This window comes from Tursiops truncatus, chromosome 12, assembly GCF_011762595.2.
Source record: "Tursiops truncatus isolate mTurTru1 chromosome 12, mTurTru1.mat.Y, whole genome shotgun sequence".
Taxonomy (NCBI): domain Eukaryota; kingdom Metazoa; phylum Chordata; class Mammalia; order Artiodactyla; family Delphinidae; genus Tursiops; species Tursiops truncatus.
Window position 1 is genome coordinate 36,475,743 of NC_047045.1, and position 24,145 is coordinate 36,499,887.

Consider the following 24,145-nt stretch of genomic DNA (forward strand, 5'->3'; position numbering starts at 1 on the left):
CATTCAAACAGAAAGTAACATTGACTGAGTCCCACAGAAATACAACGCCAACTGCTTATCACGAGGGATTGGCAAACCTCGCCCTGGCCTGCTTTCCCTACGGCACTCAAGCTTAGAATAGTTTTTATATTTTTAACTGTTGGGCAGGTGGGTGGGGGGGAGGGGCGGGCTGCAAACCCAGCAGTGACCTAGGTGGCTCACATCTACAATATTTCCTGTGTGGCCCTTCACAGGAAAAGTCTGCTGACCCCACTCTATCTCATTAAAAAGTGTCAACAAGGAGATTAACTCTTGTCTTTTAGTTACAAAGTCAATGCACAGCTGCGAAGCCGCGCGGGGGCAGCGTTCTGGAGATCGCTAAGCGTGTGCAAGAGCATCACCTGATTTCATGGGCGAAGGAAATGCCAGGCCTCCTTTACAGACGTGGAAAGGGAGGCAGGTGGTACTGAAGGCACTTGGCCAGCACCACACAGCGAGGGAGCGATACTGCTGAAGCGGAATCATGTTCTTCCAGTCACTGTAACAGTGACCGAGGCCGACTCCTTGCCTGATACTGGATGTGGAGACAAAGCAGACCCACTGGGGAGAAGGCAGGCAGCCTGGGCTTTCTCTGATCTCCTCCCGCTTGGGCTGGGCAGCCCCATCAGGGTGCTGGAGTGTCGACAAGGATTTAATGTGAACCTAGTGTGCGTCAGTACCGATCCTGGCATGGTGGGTGGAGGGGTGAGAAGTCCAAGACAAGATCCCTGCCATTGTGGAGCGAACGTTCTACAGGGGGAGACAAGACACAAGCCAGAGGGTTGCAGAGAACAGTCAGTCCTAAGGACGCACGCAGGGTAGCCGTGGGGCGAAGCTCCTACGCGAAGTAGCATCCACGAGACGCGCAGCTCCTGAACCGCTACTGCCAGCCCACGGCGAGCGCAGGGACCGGGAGGGGGCGCCACAGCAACGGGACGCTGCCGTGACATCTCCGTTACATTTCACAAAAATATAAAGCCCCCACGGAAATTTGAAAGCCATCTTTCACCACCAATCCTGGGCAACACTGGGATGGGGGTGTCCTTACTTCTAGCAGGATGGCCAGGGAGGCTCTTCTGAGGCTCTGAATTGAGATCTGATAGGTAAGAGGGAGCAGCTCTGTAAAGACGGGAAGAGCGTTCCAGGCCAAGGAAACTGCAGGTGCCGGGCCCTGGGCGGAGGAGCTTGGCAGGTGAGAAGAGTACGGAGGTCAGGGAGGCTGGGGATGAGTGAGAGAGACTGAGACCCAGGCAGGAGCTAGATCCCGTGGGCCCTGGTGGGCAGATGTGAAGTTTGAATCTTCATTCCAAATGCAAACAAGCTATGCCCGGGTGAGGAGACAGTTACATAGTCTGCTTTACCTTTTCAAAGGACTACTCTTGCTCTGGCTGGAAAACAGACTATAGGGGAGCAAAAGCAGAAATAGGGAAGCCGGTTAGGAAGCCGGGGCAGCGGTCCAGTGGGAGACAAGGCCAAGTGGAATGGCTGGGCTCTAAAGGAGCAGGAACAACCACTGTAATGGGAGTAGGGACAGAGAAGATGGGCACAGCGCATGCTCACATCTAGGTTTGATGGCTGTTTCCCAGAAGGGCCTCGCCAGAACATTCTAGCTGCTTAGGGCTCCCACCCTGAGGCCCCAGCAGACTGAGGGTCTTGGCTGGCCCCTTCCCCTTCCACTGGGGGTCCTCTGAGGAGGGAGCCCTGCAGACTTCGTTTCCCTAATCCGTCTGATTTGTGTTTGTACGAGGCTGCATCTAGGCCTCATACCCTGGATCTTGGAGGACCACGGCGGGTGCATGAGTCATAGATCCTCAGTTCATTTTCCCTGGAAAGGTGGAACTGCACCCTCCCACGGTTTCTCTATCTTGCTTTGCTTCTCAGCTACAGTTACAACTGCTGCAACAGAACCCATCTCACACCAAAGCAGGCACACTGGCTTTTCTCACTTAAAATGTTCAGAAAACCATTAAGTCAGCCGTCGGAATGCTACTAAATAACTAGGCTCATTATATACAATCTTGCTACCTCTCGCCCACAAATGTGAGTCAATTACTTTAACTAGAGCAATATTCAAAGACTGCACCCTTCCCAGTCCAGTATCTAGATGCAAACAGTGTTCAAGTTCTTGAAAGTCTAAGTTCCGTCATAGTGTACATATTTATCATTTGGGCAAGTCCTTTTCATGGAGGCGGCTTTGTGAAATGCGGGGTTCCAAAGAACGCCAGTAATGCCTTCGTGGTCATTTATGGATTTGATAGTCTGGCTTCTGGGTCTGAAAATTAGAGCAAATTTGGGGGAAAGGGAAAAGAGGTATAAGGACAAAGAAAAGAAAAACTGGAGGAATTGCAGAATGGTAAAGAAGCAGGGTGAGGGGAATGAAATTCTCCTTGTCCCTCACGAGTCTCAGCATCGAAAGTCACACTCCAGGATATTATTAAAATCACTGAAACCTGAAAGCCCATGAAATGACACCAGCAGCTGAGCCTTTAAAGGGGATCACCAGTTTAGAGTCCATAGCTACGGATGAGTCTGAAAATATTGTTCTAAGAACAGCTGCTCAAAGCTAAGAAATCCAATTCACATTGCATTTTGCCTTGACTATCAGAAATCTTCAAAGCAAAGTCCCAGTTATGCAAGACGATTAAATCTGAGAGCTCTGCTGTGTAACACCGTGCCTGTATGTTAACGATGCTATACCGTACACATTAACACGTTAAACGCTGTTCAGAGGGCAGATCGCATGTTGAACGTTCTTAACCATAATCTACAAAAAACAACAACAAAACAAAGCTACCTGGCAAAGGGTGGCTCAGTTTGGGAGCTGGAGATGCCTTTACCTTCACTGTCTTCAGAAAGAATTTTTTTCAAGTTGTCCTCATATGTACTATGCTTTAATCCACAAAATATCTCAAGTCCTTCTACAAGCACAATTTTTACATATAGGAATAAAAAGGATGCATACAGCTCCTCATTAAATAGATATGTATACAGAACATCACGACAGGCAACACAGGATTAAACAGATGAATCACACGGATAAGATAAGAGCTACAGGAGAACAAATGAAGGGGAAACTACTGCTGGGATAGGGTGGTGTAGGCCTTGGGGAGTGGGGCAGGCAGGCAGTCCAATGCCCAGGAGGGACTTCCAGGTGGGAGACCCACTCCATCATGGGTACCACCCAGGTGAAACCAGGGATGGTGCTATCTACAACCCACAAACTTAGAGGAGTTTCTGTTGCAAATTATATGTAGGTGTGTGTAAATATATTATTTATTTAAATATATAGATACACACACACACACACAAAGACACGCACATATGAATGAGCTGGTTAAAGCAAGTGGTTGGTGCCACAGCACGGCCTGGCAGAAAACCCCGATCGTAGTCATGTGTGAAGGGCTGAGAGCATCCTGGAGGCCAGAGGAGGAAGCACACCTGGACCCCCTCTCCCTGCTGGGAGCGTAGCAGAATTCGGAAATGACTCTCCAAGTGCAGGGATATGCCCATAAATGAGAAGGCAAGAGGTGGCAAAGCTCATCCCGGAGGCTGCAGGAGGACCCAGGGCCAGGAGGGCTGGACGGTCACATGGAAAACCAGAGGCATGCCAAACAGAGGATGAGAGGCAGCTGCTGCAGGAGACCGCTTTAGAAACGGAGACTATGGAGGAATGGGGTAATGTACCGGACAGATTTAGGAACCTACACCCAAAAGAGAGAAGAGTGCCCCTTATTTTCCAGTGCGCTCCGAACTTTCAAACATTAGCAGTCCATCAGACGACAAAGAAAAGCTTGCTCGGGTCACGGTGGTAACTACAATGCCATTACCTCAACCCAGAGAGGGGCCTTTCTCTTCCTGGTCCCACAAACCCCTACAAACCCCAAGGACGAGCCACGTCAAATCCAACAGGCGAGAGCCCAAAACCCATGGGGCTTGTCCTTGAACATTAAAAGCCCAGAGTGGGTCCCTCTCTTCTCTCTGGGACCATCTGCTCTCAGGTCAGGAAGGCTCCCACTAAGCTTCCCGCTGCATGTGGGTAACAGACCAGGCGGGGCCTTCTAGAAGCCCTGCCAGGACTCTTTCCACCTTCTCTGCCTGTCCCGCTGAAGGCAAATCAACTTGTTCCCTCACTGGGCTAGTTACTGTCAATCAAGGGGGAAGGAAACAGAAAGTCTCATTCCGACCTTAGATTCAAGCCTTGTTCTCAGATCTCGCCATCACCAGGGCGCCCCTTCAAAGTCGGAACACTAACCCTTTTTGGTTCCGTTCTTGGGTGTACACACTACTGACCAGAAGCCTGGCAAGGACAGAGGTGATCTGCACATCAAATCCAAACCTAACTAAAAATCCAACCAGGACGAAGTTAAACACGTGCAAATCCTCTCTTGAATAATTCTTGTATCAGTGAGGGAATCCAAACTATAACAAGAGTATTTGAAAAATAAGAAAAACTAAAACATTAAGAATTAAAGTTCTTAATGCAAATCACAACTACAATGAGGTATCACCTCACACCAGTCAGAATGGCCATCATCAAAAAATCTACAAACAATAAATGCTGGAGGGCTTCCCTGGTGGCGCAGTGGTTGAGAATCTGCCTGCTAATGCAGGGGCAACGCATTCGAGCCCTGGTCTGGGAGGATCCCACATGCCGCGAAGCAACTAGGCCCGTGAGACACAACTACGGAGCCTGAGCGTCTGGAGACTGTGCTCCACAACAAGAGAGGCCGGGATAGTGAGAGGCCCGCGCACCGCGATGAAGAGTGGCCCCCGCTTGCCACAACTAGAGAAAGCCCTCGCACAGAAATGAAGACCCAACACAGCCAAAAATAAATTAATTAATTAATAAACTCCTACCCCCAACATCTTCTAAAATAAATAAATAAATAAATGCTGGAGAGGGTGTGGAGAAAAGGGAACCCTCTTGCACTGTTGGTGGGAATGTAAACTGATACAGCCACTATGGAGAACAGTATGGAGGTTCCTTAAAAAAGCTAAAAATAGAGTTACCATATGACCCAGCAATCCCACTACTGGGCATATACCCTGAGAAAACCATAATTCAAAGAGTCATGTACCATAATGTTCATTGCAGCTCTGTTTACAGTAGCCAGGACATGGAAGCCACCTAAGTGTCCATCGACAGATGAATGGATAAAGAAGATGTGGCACATATATACAATGGAATATTACTCAGCCATGAAATGAAATGAAATTGAGTAATTTGCAGTGAGGTGGATGGACCTAGAGTCTGTCTTACAGAGTGAAGTAAGTCAGAAAGAGAAAAACAAATACTGTATGCTAACACATATATATAGAATCTAAAAAAAAAAAATGGTTCTGAAGAACCTAGGGGCAGGACAGGAATAAAGACACAGACGTAGAGAATGGACTTGAGGACACAGTTAGGAGGAAGGGTAAGCTGGGATGAAGTGAGAGAGTGGCATGGACATATATACACCACCAAGTGTAAAACAGATAGCTAGTGGGAAGCAGCCACATAGCACAGGGAGATCAGCTCGGTGCTTTGTGACCCCCTAGAGGGGTGGGATATGGAGGGTGGGAGGGAGACGCAAGAGGGAGGAGATATGGGGATATATGTATACATATAGCTGATTCACTTTGTTATACTGCAGAAACTAACACACCACTGTAAAGCAACTATACTCCAATAAAGATGTTAAAAAAAAAAAGAATTAAAGTTCTCAGAATGTGGTAAAAACACTTCGAGTTGAGATCTGTTTCTTTTCGGTACCTTTAGGAAGCCCCACTGATAGACTGGGGGCGGAGTGGCTGAGGTGTGACCTCTGCTAGCCATCAGAGTACCCCTCCCCGAGATCCAGGGATTGATCCAGAGCCGGGCAGGACGTCCATGCAGGATGAGGCTCGAGGCTGATCTAAGGGCTTTGTTTCATGAATCCCACACACGTCGGGGCAGCTGACCTGATCTAGTCCACAGGACGGATTCAGGAGTGTACCTGGAACAGGCTCGGGGGATGGTGTTGGTGCCTGGGTGTGCCATATGCTGCAGGACAGCGCCCACACTGTGACTGATGAGGTACATCTGGCCCAGGGGAGGTGCTCTGTACCCAAATAGAAAGGCTGGGCCTGGAAAATGAGTTACGACTTCGGGAAGTCTGGGGGTTACCCTCTCTCTTGATCAGATTTTATCGTTTCTCGGGGCCGGCAGCTTACGCTGAATGTCATACATAATGGTAGTGATACCTCTATGTTCTAACTATGCTAACTCCTTTCTACATTCTTCACATAAGTAAACCCTGTTCACTTTCATAAGCAGAGTCTTTCGTCAATGCTTCTCTACATGTAACAGTCAATAAAGTAGCTGTGAACCCAGGCTAAGTAACCAGAATCCTTTTTCAGGGACTGAGGTGAACACTGGAAGGAGAAGTAATCTTAGGAGATTTCGGGTTGTCAGGACTATGTAAAGCCTGAAGGGGCAAGGCCCATCTTTCCCTACCATGTGGGAGAGGCTGCTAGAAAACAAAACAATCAGAGAAAAGCAGATGACCTAAGAGACAAAGAGAGACAGGTTTCCAGAAATATCATGTGCAGTCCCGGCTCAGGCTGTGCCTAAAGGCATGTACTGATCTTCAATTATGTGAGCCACTCAGCTCCTTTTTTTTTATATGAGCTAGAGCGAGCTGGGTTTCAGGTGCTGCTCGTCAAGAGTCCTGCCTGATACAGCTCTTCCAGGAGCCGCTCAGCTGGCCAAGCATGGGCAGGGTAGGAGAGGAGGAATCCACCAGAAGCTTGCCCAAGGGCTGGATAGGGAAGCCTGGAAAAGGTGATCCACCAATGAGAAAGAGTGAAATTTAACTAAACGTTCAAACCAAGAAGTTTTAAAGTAACAAAGCAAAATAAAAAGAAATTAATGAGCTAGAAAATTAAAGAGTACAACTTATAAGGCCTAGAACCATTTCTTTCTAAAAAGACAAACAGCAACCAAAAAACTCCCATGCATTCAACCGAAGCGCTGGCTAAACCAGTCAAAAAGGGGAGAGGAGTTACAGATGCTGGAAGTTTGAAATAATAAAGAAAGAGAGACAGGGACTTCCCTGGTGGCACAGTGGTTAAGAATCCGCCTACCAATGCAGGGGACACGGGTTTGATCCCTGGTCCGGGAAGATCCCACATGCCGCGGAGCAACTAAGCCCGTGCGCCACAACTACTGAGCCTGCGCTCTAGAGCCCACGAGCCACAACTACCAAGCCTGCGGGCCACAACTACTGAAGCCCACGCGCCTAGAGCCCGTGCTCTGCAACAAGAGAAGCCACCGCAATGAGAACCCTGTGCACCGCTACGAAGAGTACCCCTGCTCGCCGGAACTAGAGAAAGCCTGCACGCATCAATAAAGACCCAGCACAGCCAAAAAAACCCCAAAAATCAAATAGAGACACAAACAAGGAGAGTAAAGTCATTACAAGAACTATTTCACATAATCCCCTGTTAGTAAATTTTAAAATCTCAATGACACGGACAATTTTCTAGGAAATACAGATGCCTAAAACTGATCCAAAAAGAAAGGAGATCTAAACAGAGCCCAAGAAATAATTGCAGTAAAAGAATTTGTCCCAAATAGCTCTAAAGATGAGGCCTATTAAATTATCAAGCAGATAGTTCCTGTGCTATTTAAACTATTTAATAATAAGTGCAATGGCAAGCATTTATTAAGCACTTACTTGTGTCAACCACTCCGCTCCACGGTTCAAAAACATTATCACTCAATTTTACCCACAACCATACACAGTAGTTTTCTCCAGATTATAAATCAGAAAATTGAAGCTTAGGGACTTCCCTGGTGGCACAGTGGTTAGGAGTCCGCCTGCCAATGCAGGAGACGTGGGTTATAGCCCTGGTCTGGGAAGATCCCACATGCCGCGGAGCAACTAAGCCTGTGCGCCACAACTACTGAGCTTGTGCTCTAGAGCCCGAGAATCAAAACTACTGAAGCCCGCGTGCCTAGAGCCCACGCTCCACAACGGGAGAGGCCACCGCAATGAGAAACCCACACACCGCAACGAAGAGTAGCCCCCGCTCGACGCAACTAGGGAAAGCCCATGCACAGCAATGAAGACCCAATGCAGCCAAAAATAAATTTTAAAAAAAATTTAAAAAAAATTGAAGCTCAGAGAGGTTAATAAGCATGACCAATGTCACAACTCTGATAAAACTGTGGAGTTAAGATTCAAACCTGTCTTTCTACCTCTAAAGCTATTCATTAAATGAATATACACTACTGCTTTCCCATGAATAAACAGGTTCCAAGATCTCGAAGGGTTCTCATCAGCTTCTGGGAAGAACAGGGTAGAAAAAAAATTCTGGAAGAAGGGAGACAAGTTAGGAAGCTACTGAATGCCTAGCTCAGTGGCAATGCACGCCTGAACCAGGCAGTGACAGCCTGGATAAAAACAAGAAGGGTATGAGATTCTACACAGGCAGAACTGGAGCTCCAGAGAACGGTGTATGATTGAATAGAGAGCTGACCCAAATGGTCAGAGTGCCATCCACTGTTATACAGGAGACACCCAGAGGTCTTTATTGTGACACATGCCTTGATTTCCCCCAATGAGAAAATTAGAATCGCAAACACTGTCCCTCTAATTTACAAAGACGCTACGAACAAGTGAGGCATCTATGAGAACCTTAACTCCTTGAAAGCGCCCTATATAAATCAAAGGTGTTACTATTGTTCTCTAATCATGTCTAAGCATTCTCTAGGGCAGTTTTCCCAAGCTTTCTGGATCTTAAGAATTACCTGGTGAGGTGATTGGGAAATAGATTTCTACCCAAATCAGATGCTACAGAAGTAGAGCTTGGGCATGTCTATTTTTAACAAATACCCAGGTGATTTTTATGACTGAATGCTTTCCCCCTGGACATGGCAGCATGGGCTGGTGAATGGATTCCAGATACCTAAGAGGAAAGAAAGAGGCTCAGAAACGTCAGTTATCTTCGTTCTTTAGTTGTTAGTTCTTTCATAACTGTTTTCCTAAAGATACCATGTCTGATATCAGCATTTCTCATAGAGGACATGCAGGTTATTGGAACCAAGGCCGAGTAGCTGCCTACGGGGAACATATTAATGTTAAATGTACGCAAGCACCTTAAGAATTTCATCAATGGTTTGGGGTCTGCTTTTCTAAAACGGAGCTTTCCCTGGTGGTGACCAAATGGGGCAAGACTCCCAGCCTCTACTCAAGATGCGGCTCAGCCTCCTTTCGGCACTGGCCTCTAGCAGCTCAAAGGTTACGTGGTTCGCCCAACTCCAATCTCTGGTCTCCTAGGCTGATGTGTGAGTCCAGGCCGGCATGGGCCACATCTGTCTTGCTCATGACAACACATCCCTCTCCTCACCCCCATTTAACCCAATGCTTGGTGCAGTGGGCACACCGGTAAACCCAGGACAGGGGGAGAAGGGGAGGGCATGAGCACATATGGAGAAGGAAGGGGAATGAAACCAGTGGACCTATGGCATTAGGGCCAGCCAGCATCCATTCTCCTCCCCAGGGCTCTACCCTGCGTAGTGAGATACTAACCTCACATAGCTGTCCTGCCACTACAGAAGCCAAAGAGGGTCCCTAAGGCTTTTACCAAATCTTTTTTCATTGTCACAGTACAGCCAAGAAGTGAGCACACATCTGGAGCTTGGCCAATCAAAACTCCCTCTCCTGGGATGCAGTCACTTGAACAAGCGACAGAGGGCCAAATCACTGTAATCACTGATGCCATCAGCAGTGCTGGGTGAAAAGTGGAAATTCCCACCACGGAGTCCCACAACTGTCTGGTTCCTGCCTGCTCTAAGCCTGGCCCTCAGTGCATCCCAGGAGCTGGCCTCATATCCTTGCTATGAATTCCTTATTTGCCTAACATGGCCAGAATTCATTTATACTGCTTGCCTCAAAAAGCTCATTACAGAAAGCAAGAGAAAGAAGACAGAAAAAGACAAGAGAGAGCACTGCTTAGAAAAGAGGATGGCCCAGGACCAGCAAATTCTATCACACTTTTGACAATTACCCCATGCACAGATCAAAAGGATGTCGTTCTCTAAATACATATTTCAACTGCGGATTTATCAGAAGTGTGTTTGCGAACATACATAAGGCTAAACCTTTCTGTAGGAGGTGGTGAGACCTTTAAGACCTGAGACGCCTTGCAGATTGAGATGATATGTGGTAACAGATTTACCTAGAGCATTTCCTGTTTCCACTAGAGGAGGAACAACACAGTAGTAATTCTCAATCCAGGTCCTTACATGAAACATTAATGAATGGATGGCAGGGCGTTTCACAGGCCAGCTTTGCCAGTGGGTTCAGAAAACACCAATTAAAAGAGGCAGTACCAAATAGCTTTAAGGTAATGTTTGGCCTAGTTCAGTCGTCGTCCTTTAGAACAACTAAGCCACACTTAGATGCCACAGTTCCGTTGGCGGAGGTGTGGGGAATTCAATGCTTAGAATTTAAGTATCTTTTTCTAAATAACTAGAATTCAAAAGGAAAATCCTGCTTCATTTTGAGGATGAAAATAAAAAGACAGAGGCGTCTTTAAAGTTCAACATTCTGAGTAAGCAAATAAGAGGACTAGAGGCTGAAGGTCTACATCTCAAAACATTGAAGCAGCAGTGCCCAGGATGTATCATCTTTGTACACAGCTCTGCTGTGTGGGGAAAATGAATTTTTACATGCATTTTCTCAGTTGGGTGTCATTAAAACCTTGGAGCTAAGATGAATTGAGTGTGACTATATTCATTTTATAGATGAAGAAAAGGAATCCCAGGTAAGGTAGCTGGCTGTGCTCAAAGGCCAAGAAAATGAAAGACCAAGGGCTATGACTTCTATTCCCATCTGGCAAATATTCTGTTTCTCCACCCTGCCTCCCAACAGAGGTGACATGGGAAACGCCTGGAAACTCACAGGATGAAGGAACTACTTAAAAAGAGGATATTCACAGTTTGTCCTGATGTCTTCGAAAGAACACCATAAACCAAACCCAAAACCTAAAGTCTCCTATGCTGTTCATTATATCCAGTATTCCTCAGTTCCCAGTCAGCTTCATCTGCTGTCTGTTGGCTTAGAGACACTGAACTGGCCCTTCATGTTAGTGGAAGTCCTGGGAGCAAGCTTCCACGGTTGCCTCTGCGGCCTGACAGCCTGAGGGGGAAATGCAAGTGGACAGAAGGATCGTGGCTCACCCAGCTCCCCACCAGTTCTTGCCCACGCTGGCTCTGCCCCACTTTAGGAAAGCACACCGCCCAGGGAGATCTAGGCCAGACTGATACCAGCACAGAGCAGCAACTCCTCACGCTACCTGCTTTTAGGGTTAACCTCAAAGAACAAAAACAAAAGCAAGCAAGCAAAGAAAAAAACCGCATATTAGGATAGGCAGAAAGGATCCCAGGGAAAGGTGTTGACTGCCCTCAACTTTGTTCTCCACCGACCTCTGTGACATTAAAATACCTACACAGAAATCCTAGGCTATTTAAATACCCTAGAGATGATCAGAAGTCCTTTGAGATTTAAATCTTTCCTGCCAAGGAAGGGAACAGTGCGGGCAGAAAGGGGACGTTTCCAGCTTCTTCACCTGTAAGACTGAGGGACTGTTGTGTTCATTACCTTCACAGCCCCTTCTCAGCAGGTGTAATGGGCGACCCCCAACTACTCAGACAAATGGGGTGTGGGGGAAAAGACCTACATTCTGTATTCCTTTGATCCTCTCTGAAACAAATGGTGATGTCATTTTTTAGAAGGACTGAACATAAAAACAATTTTTTTTTTTGCTGGTTCCTATTAAGAGTTCTTCTCTCATGATCCACAAGGGATGGAGCTGTCGTTACTGTCCTTTTGCCTGAGGCAGCTCTCAGAGAGGGAAAAATAAATTAGCCATTTGATATCTGCAGCTGGTATTCTACATTTGCTTACCTCCTGTACCAAAGCCCCAGGACAGAGCTTCTGTGGAAGCCGGACTTGACAACTAGTTACAATGACAGCAGCTATCCCATGAAAGGTGTAAATTTTTCCTTTCTGTATCTCCCCTTCACTAACTCAGTAACAAGTTCTGGAATATTCAACCAAGAGGCTGAAGCCACAATACGATGGAGTAAAATGGGGAGACTCTTCAAAAGGCTACAAGGACATTGCTTCTATCTGGACTTTAGGGCTGCAAAACCAAGCCCTGGGATGCAGAGACTTTCAGGAAGGGGCGCAGATGGTGCCACGTGGACTGACTGCACCACGATGGACGGGGAGGCCAGGGGAAAGAAATACGCATTCGGTACTCTCACAGGGACCTGGCAGCGAGACGGCTGCTTCCGTAAACTGCAAGGGATCGAGAGGCAATGCAAAGCTGAGGGGGCACAGCAGTCCCCTCGCTGGTGACATACAAGTCTCTACTATTCCCCAGGACGTGTGGTCCATCTGCACAGTGAAGAACACAGGACCATGGTAAGGTCACTGGATTTGGCAATGGGGCTGCTGCTGATCACGAAGAGAATGGTTTATACTGATGGGAGACAGGACAAAGGAAGAAGGGCTATCAGCTGCATGGAGGGGCATGCAGAGTGGCTAATCGACAGGAAAAGAGGAGATGGCCCGTGACAGTATCTGAAATGAGATCTGAACAGGGCACACCCAAAGGGGCCAGGACACCAACTGAGAGGAAGAAAGAGGCTGCAAAGAGCTAAGGCCGAGTGTGGGGTTTGGGGTTCACTTGTTAGTGTCCCACAGGAAACTTAGGAAGTTAAAGATTAGGAAGTGAATCACATGCACATTACTGTCAGTGGGTGGGGGATGGGTGTCTTGCTATGAGTAGTCTGGAGGCTCAAGTTACCTCGGTGTCAAAATATCGGGGTGCATCAAGGCTGCTACATACTTCCTTCCATGACCTGCAAAGGACAAGCTTTTTTTTTTTTTTTAAAATAGATTTATTTATTTTTATTTTTGGCTGCGGTGGCTCTTCCTTGCTATGCGCGGGCCTTCTCTAGTTGCGGTGAGCGGGGGCTACTCTTTGTTACGGTGCGCGGGCTTCTCATTGTGGTGGCTTCTCTTTGTTGCTGACCACGGGGTCTAGGTGTGTGGGCTTCAGTAGTTGTGGCTCGTGGGCTCTAGAGCGCAGGCTCAGTAGTTGCGGCACATGGTCTTAGTTGCTCCACAGCATGTGGCATCTTCCCGGACCAGGGCTCAAACCTGTGTCCCCTGCACTGGCAGGCAGATTCTTAACCACTGCTCCACCAGGGAAGAGCCTGCTGAATGGGAAGTATGGACTGACCATCTGTTGGGACCTGCCTATCTGTCTTCAAATCCTTTTTAATGACTGCAAACCTCCCTCTCTGCCATCTCACACTGAAAACTTCCAAGGTTACCCTGGTGTCCCATTTACCCCAGTGAGATTTCACTATGGTTCAGACACCTCAAGAGTATATCACACTTACGAGATGTCTAAAGGGCTTTTAACCCAGAGCCTTCCCTTTATCTTATTACTGTTTAGGTTGTATTTCCATACAGATGCTCCTAGAATTACACACATACTTTATAAAGTTGTAATCACTGGGAGCACTACAATCTTGCATCCTTCTCCCACTTCATATTCTACCTTAAGCACTTTTTCACTTAGAAAGCAATCTTTACAGCCCAACATTTTAATAGAGGCATGTACTATTTCGTTAAGCAGATCCACCAGATTTGACTTAAACACTAAACTATTGTTGGAAATGGTGATTTCCAAGTTTTCACTATTAAAAATAATGCCCCAGGAGCTTCCCCGGTGGCGCAGTGGTTGAGAGTCCGCCTGCCGATGCAGGGGACGCGGGTTCGTGCCCTGGTCCGGGAAGATCCCGCATGGCGCGGAGCGGCTGGGCCTGTGAGCCGTGGCCACTGAGCCTGCGCGTCCGGAGCCTGTGCTCTGCAACGGGAGAGGCCACAACAGTGAGAGGCCCGCGTACTGCAAAAAATAAAATAAAAAAAATAATGCCCCAAACTGGCCCTTTTCTAGATCTCCCTATTTCTGAAGTGACACTATTACTCTCCCAGTAGGCCTGAAAACTCTTCTTCCTTAGGTATTTGCTTTTTGCTATCAGATGGGTTGATTTCTCATCATTGCTATTGATTTTACATTTATTTGGTACATACTCACGTCACTTGAACGCATTAATTCTAAAAAGTTTTCAGTTGTTTCCCTGAGGTTTTCTAGACACATAATCATAGAATCTATAATTAATGATAATTTTATTTTCGCCTGTACAAATTTCAGTTCATGTTTTATCGCACTGGTCAAAGCTTTGCAAACATACAAAAATAGTAGTGACAGAGATATTCCAGCCTAGCGCTTAGGTTGTTTTGAATATTTATCTTATTAAAGTTATTTCTATTTTTAGCTTTGGATTTTAATTCTTAAAATATTAACTAGGTTAATTATAGAATATAGGTTTAATCTATGAATGTAATAATATTAAATTGTTCTTGAATTCCTGTGACAAATTCTGCTTTTTTTTTTTTAACCTGCTAACATTATTTAGTCTTTACATCTATATTCACAAGAAAGGTTGGTCCCTATCTTCACTGTCCAAAATGGTAGCCACTAGCCCCATGTAGCAAATAAGCAACTGATCACGTGGCTGGTCTGAATTGATATGTGCTATAAGTATAAAATATATACTGGATTTTGAAAACTTACTTTAAAAAAAAAGAATGTAAAATATCTTAACAGTATTTTATATTCATTACATGCTGAGATGCTAATATTTTGAGTATACTAGATTAAATTATTACAATTAATTTCATCTGTTTCTTGTTACTTACTGTGGCTACTAGAAAACTTTGAATTATCTACGTGGCTTACATTGTATCATCTATTGGGCAGTGCTGAAAACACTGTTTCCTCTTTACAAAGGTTGAATTGACCTCAAAGAAACAACTGAGTTGTGTAGGATCTTCTACAAACTGGAACATTTGCTATAAAATAGGGTTACGTGGGCCTTCAGAGCTTGAAAGAATTCACCCAGACTCAAGTCCCCACCACCACTGTCTTTGAGAATTTTCTAAGTTACAAGTCTGCTCCGAGATTCTTTTATAAAGGATAGAGCCTCAAATGCCAGGAACTCTCAGAGTTGGATAACCTATATTAAATACTAGATTAAATCAAAGACTTACCGACAGCATTTCAGATCTTAGTATAAATGAGCTATCAATGTTCCTCACTTCCGGGCTGGTTTTTCATTGAAAACGTAACAAGCAGTTTTTCTTTGATTTAGAGGTTACGTGAAGATTTTCCTTTACACCAAGGTATGGCTAATACACCTGTGTGTACGTGCCTCTCACTGTGAGTAGAAAATGTTCCTGCTGCTCTTCTGAGTGTTAGAAAAACACACTCTGTCTTTTCAGTCTGAGACCGAAATTTCACTCATCAGATTTCAGGTGACAACTAGCTCGCGTCAATAACGAGGTTGTTTAGGGGGAACTGGGCAAGGTGTGTATGGAGGATGCAGGGGGAAGGCACGAGCTGCAAAGCCCTCTGACACCTGAGGTACACCGTCTGAACAGGTCAGCGTGGGAGGGGGGTGGGGGGAAGCCGAGGGTACCTGCAGGAGGACATACAGAGTCCCACGGCAAGCACAGACATGAATATATTCCTATAGCTTGCATTTCCAAAGCTATTACACCCAGAGTCTTTGATCTTTTATCATTTCTTTAATGTGGACTGCCTGGGTTCCACTGGACTGCCTGGGTTCCACTCTTACTAGCTACGTGAACTTGGACATGTTACTTAATCACTCTAACTCAATTTCTTCATCTGTGAAATGGGAAAAATAAAAAGGCCTATGTCAGAGTTTGAGAACTGAATGGGATAGGGTATGCAAAGCTACCAGTGAAGTGCCCTGCACATGGTAAACAACCAGTCAATGTAGACCACGAAAATAACAGTGTATACGTCAGTGTCATTAGCGTCTATCCAGTGTGGACTGCAAGATCACCAATTGGCAAAGTTTCATCTACTAGTAAGTGGCTCGTCAACCACAGGACCAGCCATCATCAATTAAGGAACAGCAAAGTATGCATCCATTAACACGTAAACAAAAGCTGGGTCGTTCCAACACAGCTGCATCACTCAATCACCATCAAAGGCTGAAGGAATCCAGGTTGTACCCAATACCTCAGACAAAGTAATCGTCATAGAGATAGTCCTTGGGGACAGTTTTCCAGCGATGCACAGGAAGTTCATCTCCTTCCCTCCATTACAGGCTATGAAGCTGCCTGTGACTCTCCATTCCCAGGCTCAATCCTGTCACAGCTCAGCCCAAAGCTGGATGGACAAGGTCATCTGTGGCAGAGTGGAGGCTAGGAGACGGCCCACACCTGCTCCCTGCTCCGCTTAGCCTACCTGCGGAGCTAGAGCCTTTGCCTGCCCCTCAAGTGACCCATCTGTTTCTCACTTGGGGATGGCTACCCATCAACCTCTATAACCCACTGCTTCACCAAAGGAAAATGAAAACCCAGATACCAATCATTCTCACCCATGAGACCTCTGTCTTTCTTGAAGGGAATCAGGAAAGGGTGAGAATGAGGCAGTATAGATAGAAGTAAAAACCATTAGAAGATCTCAAAATGGTGGTGTGCTTACTTCAAGGGAAAGGACAGGGAAGAAGTTTTAAGAGTTTCTGCAGTGGGCAGAGGAGGAGAAAAATGCTAGTCACGAAGAACAGCTGAGAGCGGCGGCAGAAAGGCAAGCAGGCAGGCCAGTGCTTTGGAAATGAAGAAAGACTTGATTCCTGCCTCTACTTTCTCCTCTTCCATGTATCATCGTGCCTGGCTAAGCCCTTCCCTCCACTCCGTTCCTGGTGAAGCTTTTCCCTAAGGACATGAAGGTGGTGGAGTCTGCAACCCCACTGGCCAGGGAGTGTGAAAGGGTTGGGGATGGGGGATGGGCAAGGAGAGAATTCCGATTCCACTAGCCAGGTCCACATCAGAAGGGAATGCCTTCCTGGAAAATCTGAATTGCCTTGGAAATCTGAGTTCAGTTCTCCAGAGAACACTGGTATATACGGTGGCAAGGGACCACAAGATATAAGAGCAGCTAACACATAGGCTTTTAGAAGCTGGCCTAGAGAACTACTCAGCATGCATTAATTTTTTTTTTTTAATGGGAAATGTACTCTGGGATTCTAAAGAAGCTCAAATAAACTTCTGGAATGCTGAGCACATTAGAAATTGTATACATATTTTTACATACTAAGTTAGCATGGCTATAAATAAAAGAGTCAAGGAACTCAGAGTGGACTGGAGAAACACTATTCCCTCAACCAAGCAAACTTAACCACATAGAGTATATGTAAATAATGAATCTCAAATGACAAGTCTTGGGCACTCCAAGGAGGAGAAAATACCCATGGGACATGGCACTTAAAGGTAAGCTTCGTTAACGAAATGAGACTTCAGCTCAAAATACTACGTTTCTCCAAAAGAATAGGAAAGCCTCATATTTTTACACAGAGTGGAAAATTCTCCCCCTACCCCCTTATAAAATATAAGAGGATGCTTAGAATTTAGTTCTCTTATAATTTTATTGTTGTTGCATTAAAATCAATAAGTAATCTATATGACCAGCATTCAGTTTTCAGGACCTGGTACTTCTTAAATATATACGATTTTCTTTCCTTTGGAGAAAATGTATTAGGCAATTTTTTCCTTCACATAATTTTTCTGTAGGGTTTCATTTTCCTTTGGTAAAATTCTGTTTTCCTTCTTTCAAATATTTTCATTTCAAATAGTTGGTTCATTAGTGTCCCTATAAACCATGAACATTATTCAAAACAGTTACGTGACCTTCTATGGGACTAAAAATGCTTTCACCTCTTTCCCATGAATCATTTCACAGAAAAGTGGCAGTACCAACATGTCTATTCACCCTCTCACTGCAGACAACACAGGATGATACCAGAAGGGAAACGCCACGGTTATTGATGTCTAGGGTTTGGTCTGAGCTACGAAGCCCGCCTTATGTTTATTATTATTATTTTTTACATCTTTATTAGAGTATAATTGCTTTACAATGGTGTCTTAGTTTCCGCTTTATAACAAAGTGAATCAGTTATACATACACATATGTTCCCATATCTCTTCCCTCTTGCGTCTCCCTCCCTCCCACCCCACAAAGCACCCAGCTGATCTCCCTATGCTATGCAGCTGCTTCCCACTAGCTATCTACCTTACGTTTCGTAGTGTATATATGTCCATGCCTCTCTCTCGCTTTGTCACAGCTTACCCTTCCCCGCCTTATCTTTAATCACAAACCCTAATTTACCTTTGTCTGCTCGCTGTCTGGGTCTTCAAGCCAAGCGTAAGGGTCACAGATTTTATGCCCATGATAATCCTGTACCTGCAAAAGACAAAATATGGTATTAGATAACTAGTGTCTAATCCCAATTAAGTTACTACTTTCCGAATGTGGTACAGAGATAGGAAAGGGGCAGTCAGAAGCAGCCCAATTGGCTCACTGGCAACGTGTCTGCCCAAATTACCACATGAACCAAAGCTGGCAGGTTCTCAAAGGTGTCGAGCCACCCTTCATGAAAAGAACGTTTTAGCTAGAGAGGGAAGAAAGATGAAAGGTCAGAATAGGAACCGCTCCATCTGTACAACACAAAACAAAGGCCTGCCGCTGTGCTAAAGAAACTTGAAAACGTGTTGTCGTAGCAAAGCACAGAATTACACAGTGCAGTGGGGATGCCGGAAGGGCACGCTTGGGAGGGAGCCACCGCACACGAGTGCACTGCCCTGTTCTCGCTAAGCTGACTGATGATTAGAAAATCTCCCTACAATGTACAATATGATCCGCTGTGCCTTTAAGTCTGAACTGCCAGAAAGCAAGTTAACTAATGTGCAATGATACTAAGTGACGTCAGCTGAGAAAGCTGACTTACATGCCATAAAAGAACGTTTCTAAAACTGAAGCTTTTCTTCCGTTTAGTGCACTGTTATGAAATGCTTTCTTTCACTGTGTAGAAAAGGAGGCGCAAAGGCCTCACGCATTGGGACTACCCTGATATTTAATGAATAAAATTGCCGAGCGCAAGAAGGGCCTGACTGAGGGGACACTTCCAGGAGCGCTCACAGGAGCCGATCTTCAGAACCACGTGGGAGCTTCTGAAAAACCAAATTCCTGGGCCTGCCCTCAGAGACGAACCGAGACCAGAAGAATGACAGGGAGTCGCCACTCCCCAGGTGATGATGCCTAAAGAAACTATCCACAGGTAAATGTCACTGCAGAACCTCTCCATTTCATACTCACGTGATTAATCTAATCAAATGAAACCACATGGACAACGTCTTTCCAGTCAAGTCTCTCTCAACAACTCATTAACATTCCGGCTAAGGCTTCTTATATGAGGTTGTCCAGAAGACTACCAGTGCCTCCAATGAGTTTTGCATCTGTCTCCTTGTTTTGTTCTATAATACCAAAATGTAAGGGCTATTTCCGAAGGAAAGAGAACACTCTCCTGGAAAAAGAAAACCTGCTGTTTCTACTGCTGGTCAAAGTTTCAGCGTGGCTGCTGGCCAACTGAGAAGAATCTCCCCCAAGCCTCAAACCTCAGGCTTTCTGCAAGGGGTCAGCATCTGTCCTCATCTGGTGCCAGAGGAGAGCACCTGGGGAAATGCACACCTGGAAGAACGGGCAGTTCAGGTGGAACACAGGAACTGTTCTCAGCAAACAATGACTGACAAGTGCAACTGACAAAATCAGACGAGAGCCTTCCTGATGAGTCTTCCTAAAATTAACAATTTTCAATCCTTACCAAAAGCCTCTCTAAATTTTAGCTGATTATCATCATTGAAGAAAAGCTTTCTGTCTTTTCTTCTCATCTGCAAGTGTCTTACATTCTACACACCTTGGAATGGTTACAAAATATGCTTACAGTAACAACCATCTTTTCTCTGTCAATAAGGAATCAAAAACATTTAAAGTTGTGAAAGATCTTCCAATCCGGTATTTTTAGGAGCGATGTCAGGCACAAGATGGCAACACGCCCAGGGCCATACCGAGTTCAGCGTCAGCGCTGTGACTCCAAACGAGCTGCCGACAGCTTTTCCCCAAATACTCCTTGGAGGGGACAGACCGGACACTTAAAAAACGTTCCTCGATTATGATGCTGTTAGAACTGAGACATATCCAAAGACTTCACTTTTCATAAAGAAGGGGAAAAGACGAACTGCAAGTCATCTTAGCATTATGGCTAAGTGAAGGTGCTGCCAAGTGCTAGACCCAAAGCAATGCGCATTCGCTGCATATCCATGTTGTCGTGCCTGATGCTTTAAAGCGACCCTGTGATGACAGTCCTACTTTCCAGACTACAGAATGCAATTCACAGAGACTGGAGGGCCACAGATCGACTGTGAGCTAAACACTGCGCCACAGCCACGTTATCTGATTTGGTCCTCACTGGGAGGTTATTCACCAACTCATTTTTCCAGATGAGGAAACTGAAGCTGGAGAGAATTAAAGCAATTGACAAGGGTCAGACTTAATAAGTGGGAGGGAGGACCGTGACCCACCTTGAGCCGACCTCAAAGCCTGCGGACTCAACCTTTGGCTAATGAAGCAGGCCAGTTCTGAACTGGCAGGTGCACAGCTGGACCTTGACTCAGAACCCAGTGTATCCTACACTGGACTGCCTCCTGAACGGTGTTTACCTCTGAGCAAACAGCCCCATCGCCATCTAAAGCAGACTGAAGTTAGTTATCAAGCAGACATTTTTAACCAGGACAAGAGACTGATTCTCTCCAGGAGAATCCCAGGAGCCGAGTGCCCTCCCCGCATCCCGCCCACTCCCTACATTTTTCTTTTACAAGATGATACCCTACAAATGGGGTGATCTCATAGCTACATCCCCTGAACTCAAGTTGTGCAGTATCTGATTCTCCCATCTGATTTAAGTTTGCAAACCATGCCTTATTTTCCCGAGAGGCTTTAAAAATAGAGTCCTGACAAGACACTGTTACTGTTCAATATTTCACTTGTATTGTTCAACAGCTCACCTGCTGCCTTCAGGATGAAGTGCAGACTTGTACACACAGCACGCAGAGCCCATCAAACCTGGCCCCATTTTCTTTTCTTTCCCTTTCCAGCCCCCTTCCAAGCTCATCCACCCACGGATATTCTGGCCTTCCTGCCATCCTAAAACAAATGCAATTCCATGACTGTACAGCCCTACATAACGATGACTTTAAGTCACACGCCAGAAATGTCCTTTCTACCTTAACCAACTGGCCAACTTCCAGGCTCAGTTCACATACTGTCTCTTCCTACTGATGGAAATTAATCTCATCCTCCCCTGTGTTCTCCACTCACCCTATACATTCTTCTAACTGCTGTAGCAGGCCCGAACTCCCTGAGGGCAACACTCTCAGGGGGGATGGGCAACGGCATTACAGTGGAATGGCAAGGTTTCCAGAACTCTGCTCACTAAAGCAGAAATCCACCACAAAGGGTTGCATGCTCCAACCCCACAGTTCAGCAGGAGACTGTGCCGTACGTAGCTGGAAGATGCTCAAGGGAGAGAGACAGAGAGCTACAGCAATCTCTAGCACCTGCTGGAGAGAAACGAACCCATCCTAGAAATCACGACTACAATTTGAGCAAATGCATAAGTCAAGCGTAGGGTTAGTAATCAGGACTCCGTCACAGGAAAAAGATACTCCACGCAGGCTATCAGGGCTGGGATAGATACACTGGGACCCACAGAGCAGGGTCCAGGCTGGACTAGAACCACATTTCCTTGGCCTTGAGGTTGACCGTGAGTTCTTTGATGAAAAGGAACTGGAGAGTATTAAAATCCACGGTATACTCTTTCAAGTTAATTGTTCCTAAGCTTTCTGATGTCTTCAAAAAATCCTCACTTAACCCTTTCAAGAACTGTAAAACACAGATAAGTGAACTGTAGGATTTTGGTAACCCTTAAAGGGAAAAACTAAGCAAGAAGCAACCCTGCCTTTAAAAATAAAACAAAACAAATCTAAAACAGCACTTATCAAACCCACATAATAGTTCTTTATAATTTTAATCTCTCCTGAAAACTCAAAGATTCTCAAGAACCAAACTGAGATATTCATGTCTTCCCGTTACTAAAGTCCGTTACACTGCAGAGCTGGACCATCATGTGAATGAATGAAGGATGATATTCTTACTACAGCAGCAAGTAAGCTCTGTGATTAGCCAAGCCGGCCCGAATAGTTCACATATGGGAGAGAAGGCCTGTAACAGGTAAGTGATCTGCCAAAGAGCATCCAGCAAGTGAGTGACAGAACCAGAACTAGCGCTCAGTTCTTCTTACTTGGTCTCTCCTCTTTTCCATTCCGGCTGGATCACTTTACTCCCAGACACAAAGGAAACAACTCTCTGAACCACAGGGATACAGCTTCTTGGGCGTCAGAGTAAATTTAATAAGCGAGCAGCTGAACCGGCTGAGAAAACATGGTTACCAGATGACCACAGGTCAAAGAAACCATGGATGCATCAGTGCCACTTGGGAATCTTAATTTAAAGCAATACGTCCTTTACGCTAAAGCCCCAGTACCCTTTATCCCCAAATGAGACTGCTTTAAAGTACAGACTTTCGGGCATAAATCTGGTCAAAGCAAACAGAAAAAAACCTAGAACTGTATCCTACAAAAATCTTTTTTATTTGGATTCCATTTTAAGTAATCTGAAGAATTTGGCTATTCCTACCAGAATCATGCCCACAACATTTGGATTTACTCCAGTTCTTAAAATGCCAAACTAATTTTTACACACACAAAAAGTGTTTGCCCAGAATTCCACCCTGGGGACCTCAACAGTGACCCTGAGGTCATCTACAGCTGAAGGAAACGGTGGCTAACCCCTGCACTAGGCAAAACTTCATTCTTTAAAAGGCCATCCTCTCCCCTTCGAAGACCTCGTCTCGACCCCACCAGCTCCTGCTCTAGTTTAGGAACACTCGGATCAACACTGCCACAGCTCGGGGCCCTGCTCCACCTTCCCCAGGACTCTACCTCGGCCCGGCCCTGCATCCCCAGCGCCCGTCGCCCAGCGCTCGGCCAAGGGCAGGGGAAGCGCTCGATACACGTTTTAAAATCGAATGAATGAACTTCAACTCTAAGTATTTTTAATTTGTGAGTTGAAAAAGTTTGCTTTTGTTTTATAATTGGACATCACCTACACGCATACACACTTTTTCCTACCACCATATTTAAGCCAGAGCCTCCTCCGGTCAAAAAGCAGTGACACGTTCTGTCTTCCCACTCCCTTAAGATGCCCATTCCCACCTGGGCGTCTGCCCTTGACCCCGCTGATCTCCTTAGGAAGCGGCCCAGCGGCGGCTGACCACCGACTCCGCCGCCAGCAGGCGGAGGGTGGCCGCCACCAGGGCCCCCTCGGCTAGGGAGGAGCCCGGCGCCCCCCGCCCGGCCTTGCAAACAAAGGCCGAGGGGGAGGGGAGGGCAGGAGGGGAGGGCAGGGCGCGGCGGGGGTACTCACGGCGGTCTCATCGCGGTACACGTCGGGGTACTGGAAGGACAGCATGGCCGGGGGCGCGGGGGCGGCGCGGGCTCCGGAGCGATCGCGAGGTGGCCGGGCGGGCCGCGGGGAGAGGCGGGGGCGCGGGCTGGGCGGCGACGGCGGCGGCAGCGGCGGCGGCGGCGTGCAGCTCTTAGCCGGGACTCACGACCGGACCTGCGGCGCGGCGGCGAGGACTTGCGGGAAGCAGGAAGGAGCTGTCGGCGAGGCCGGCAGCCCCTCCCCGGCGGGCGGGCCCAGCGGCAGCGGCGGCGACAAGAGGAAGGGGGCGGCGCCGTGCGTGAGCCAGGCCGGGCGCACAGCTCCCTCTGCTGGAGCGCCGGCCGCGCCCGCGCCGCCCGGGCTCAAGGACTGCTGTTCCCGGCGCGTGGCGCACCCACGCCGGGACCACCGCCCCAGGCATCCCCGCCACACCCACAATGCCACGGAGCCGGCCACACGCCCCACACGGTGGCCCCGGCCACCCGGCCACCGCGCCGGGCACACGTACGGTCACGCCGGCGGGGCCACCACGCCTCCTGCCCCCTCCCGCCCTCCCTGAGGTCCCCCCGCTGGCCGCTTCGCCATT

The 24,145-nt window shown here is 46.8% G+C and overlaps 1 protein-coding gene across 1 annotated transcript in view; it reads right to left on the minus strand.

Moving 5' to 3' along the window:
* Positions 1 to 23,759, minus strand: part of PREP (prolyl endopeptidase) — a 138,644-nt gene extending 114,885 nt beyond the window's left edge. Inside the window, exons 1-2 of the mRNA XM_019929501.3 lie at positions 23,539 to 23,759; positions 18,328 to 18,402 (exon numbers count right to left, since the gene is read on the minus strand). Of these exons, the coding sequence (XP_019785060.1) occupies positions 18,328 to 18,402; positions 23,539 to 23,583 (120 nt within the window). The 5' untranslated portion in view covers positions 23,584 to 23,759. The remainder of the gene's footprint in view (positions 1 to 18,327; positions 18,403 to 23,538) is intronic.
* Between the last annotated feature and the right edge of the window lie 386 nt (positions 23,760 to 24,145).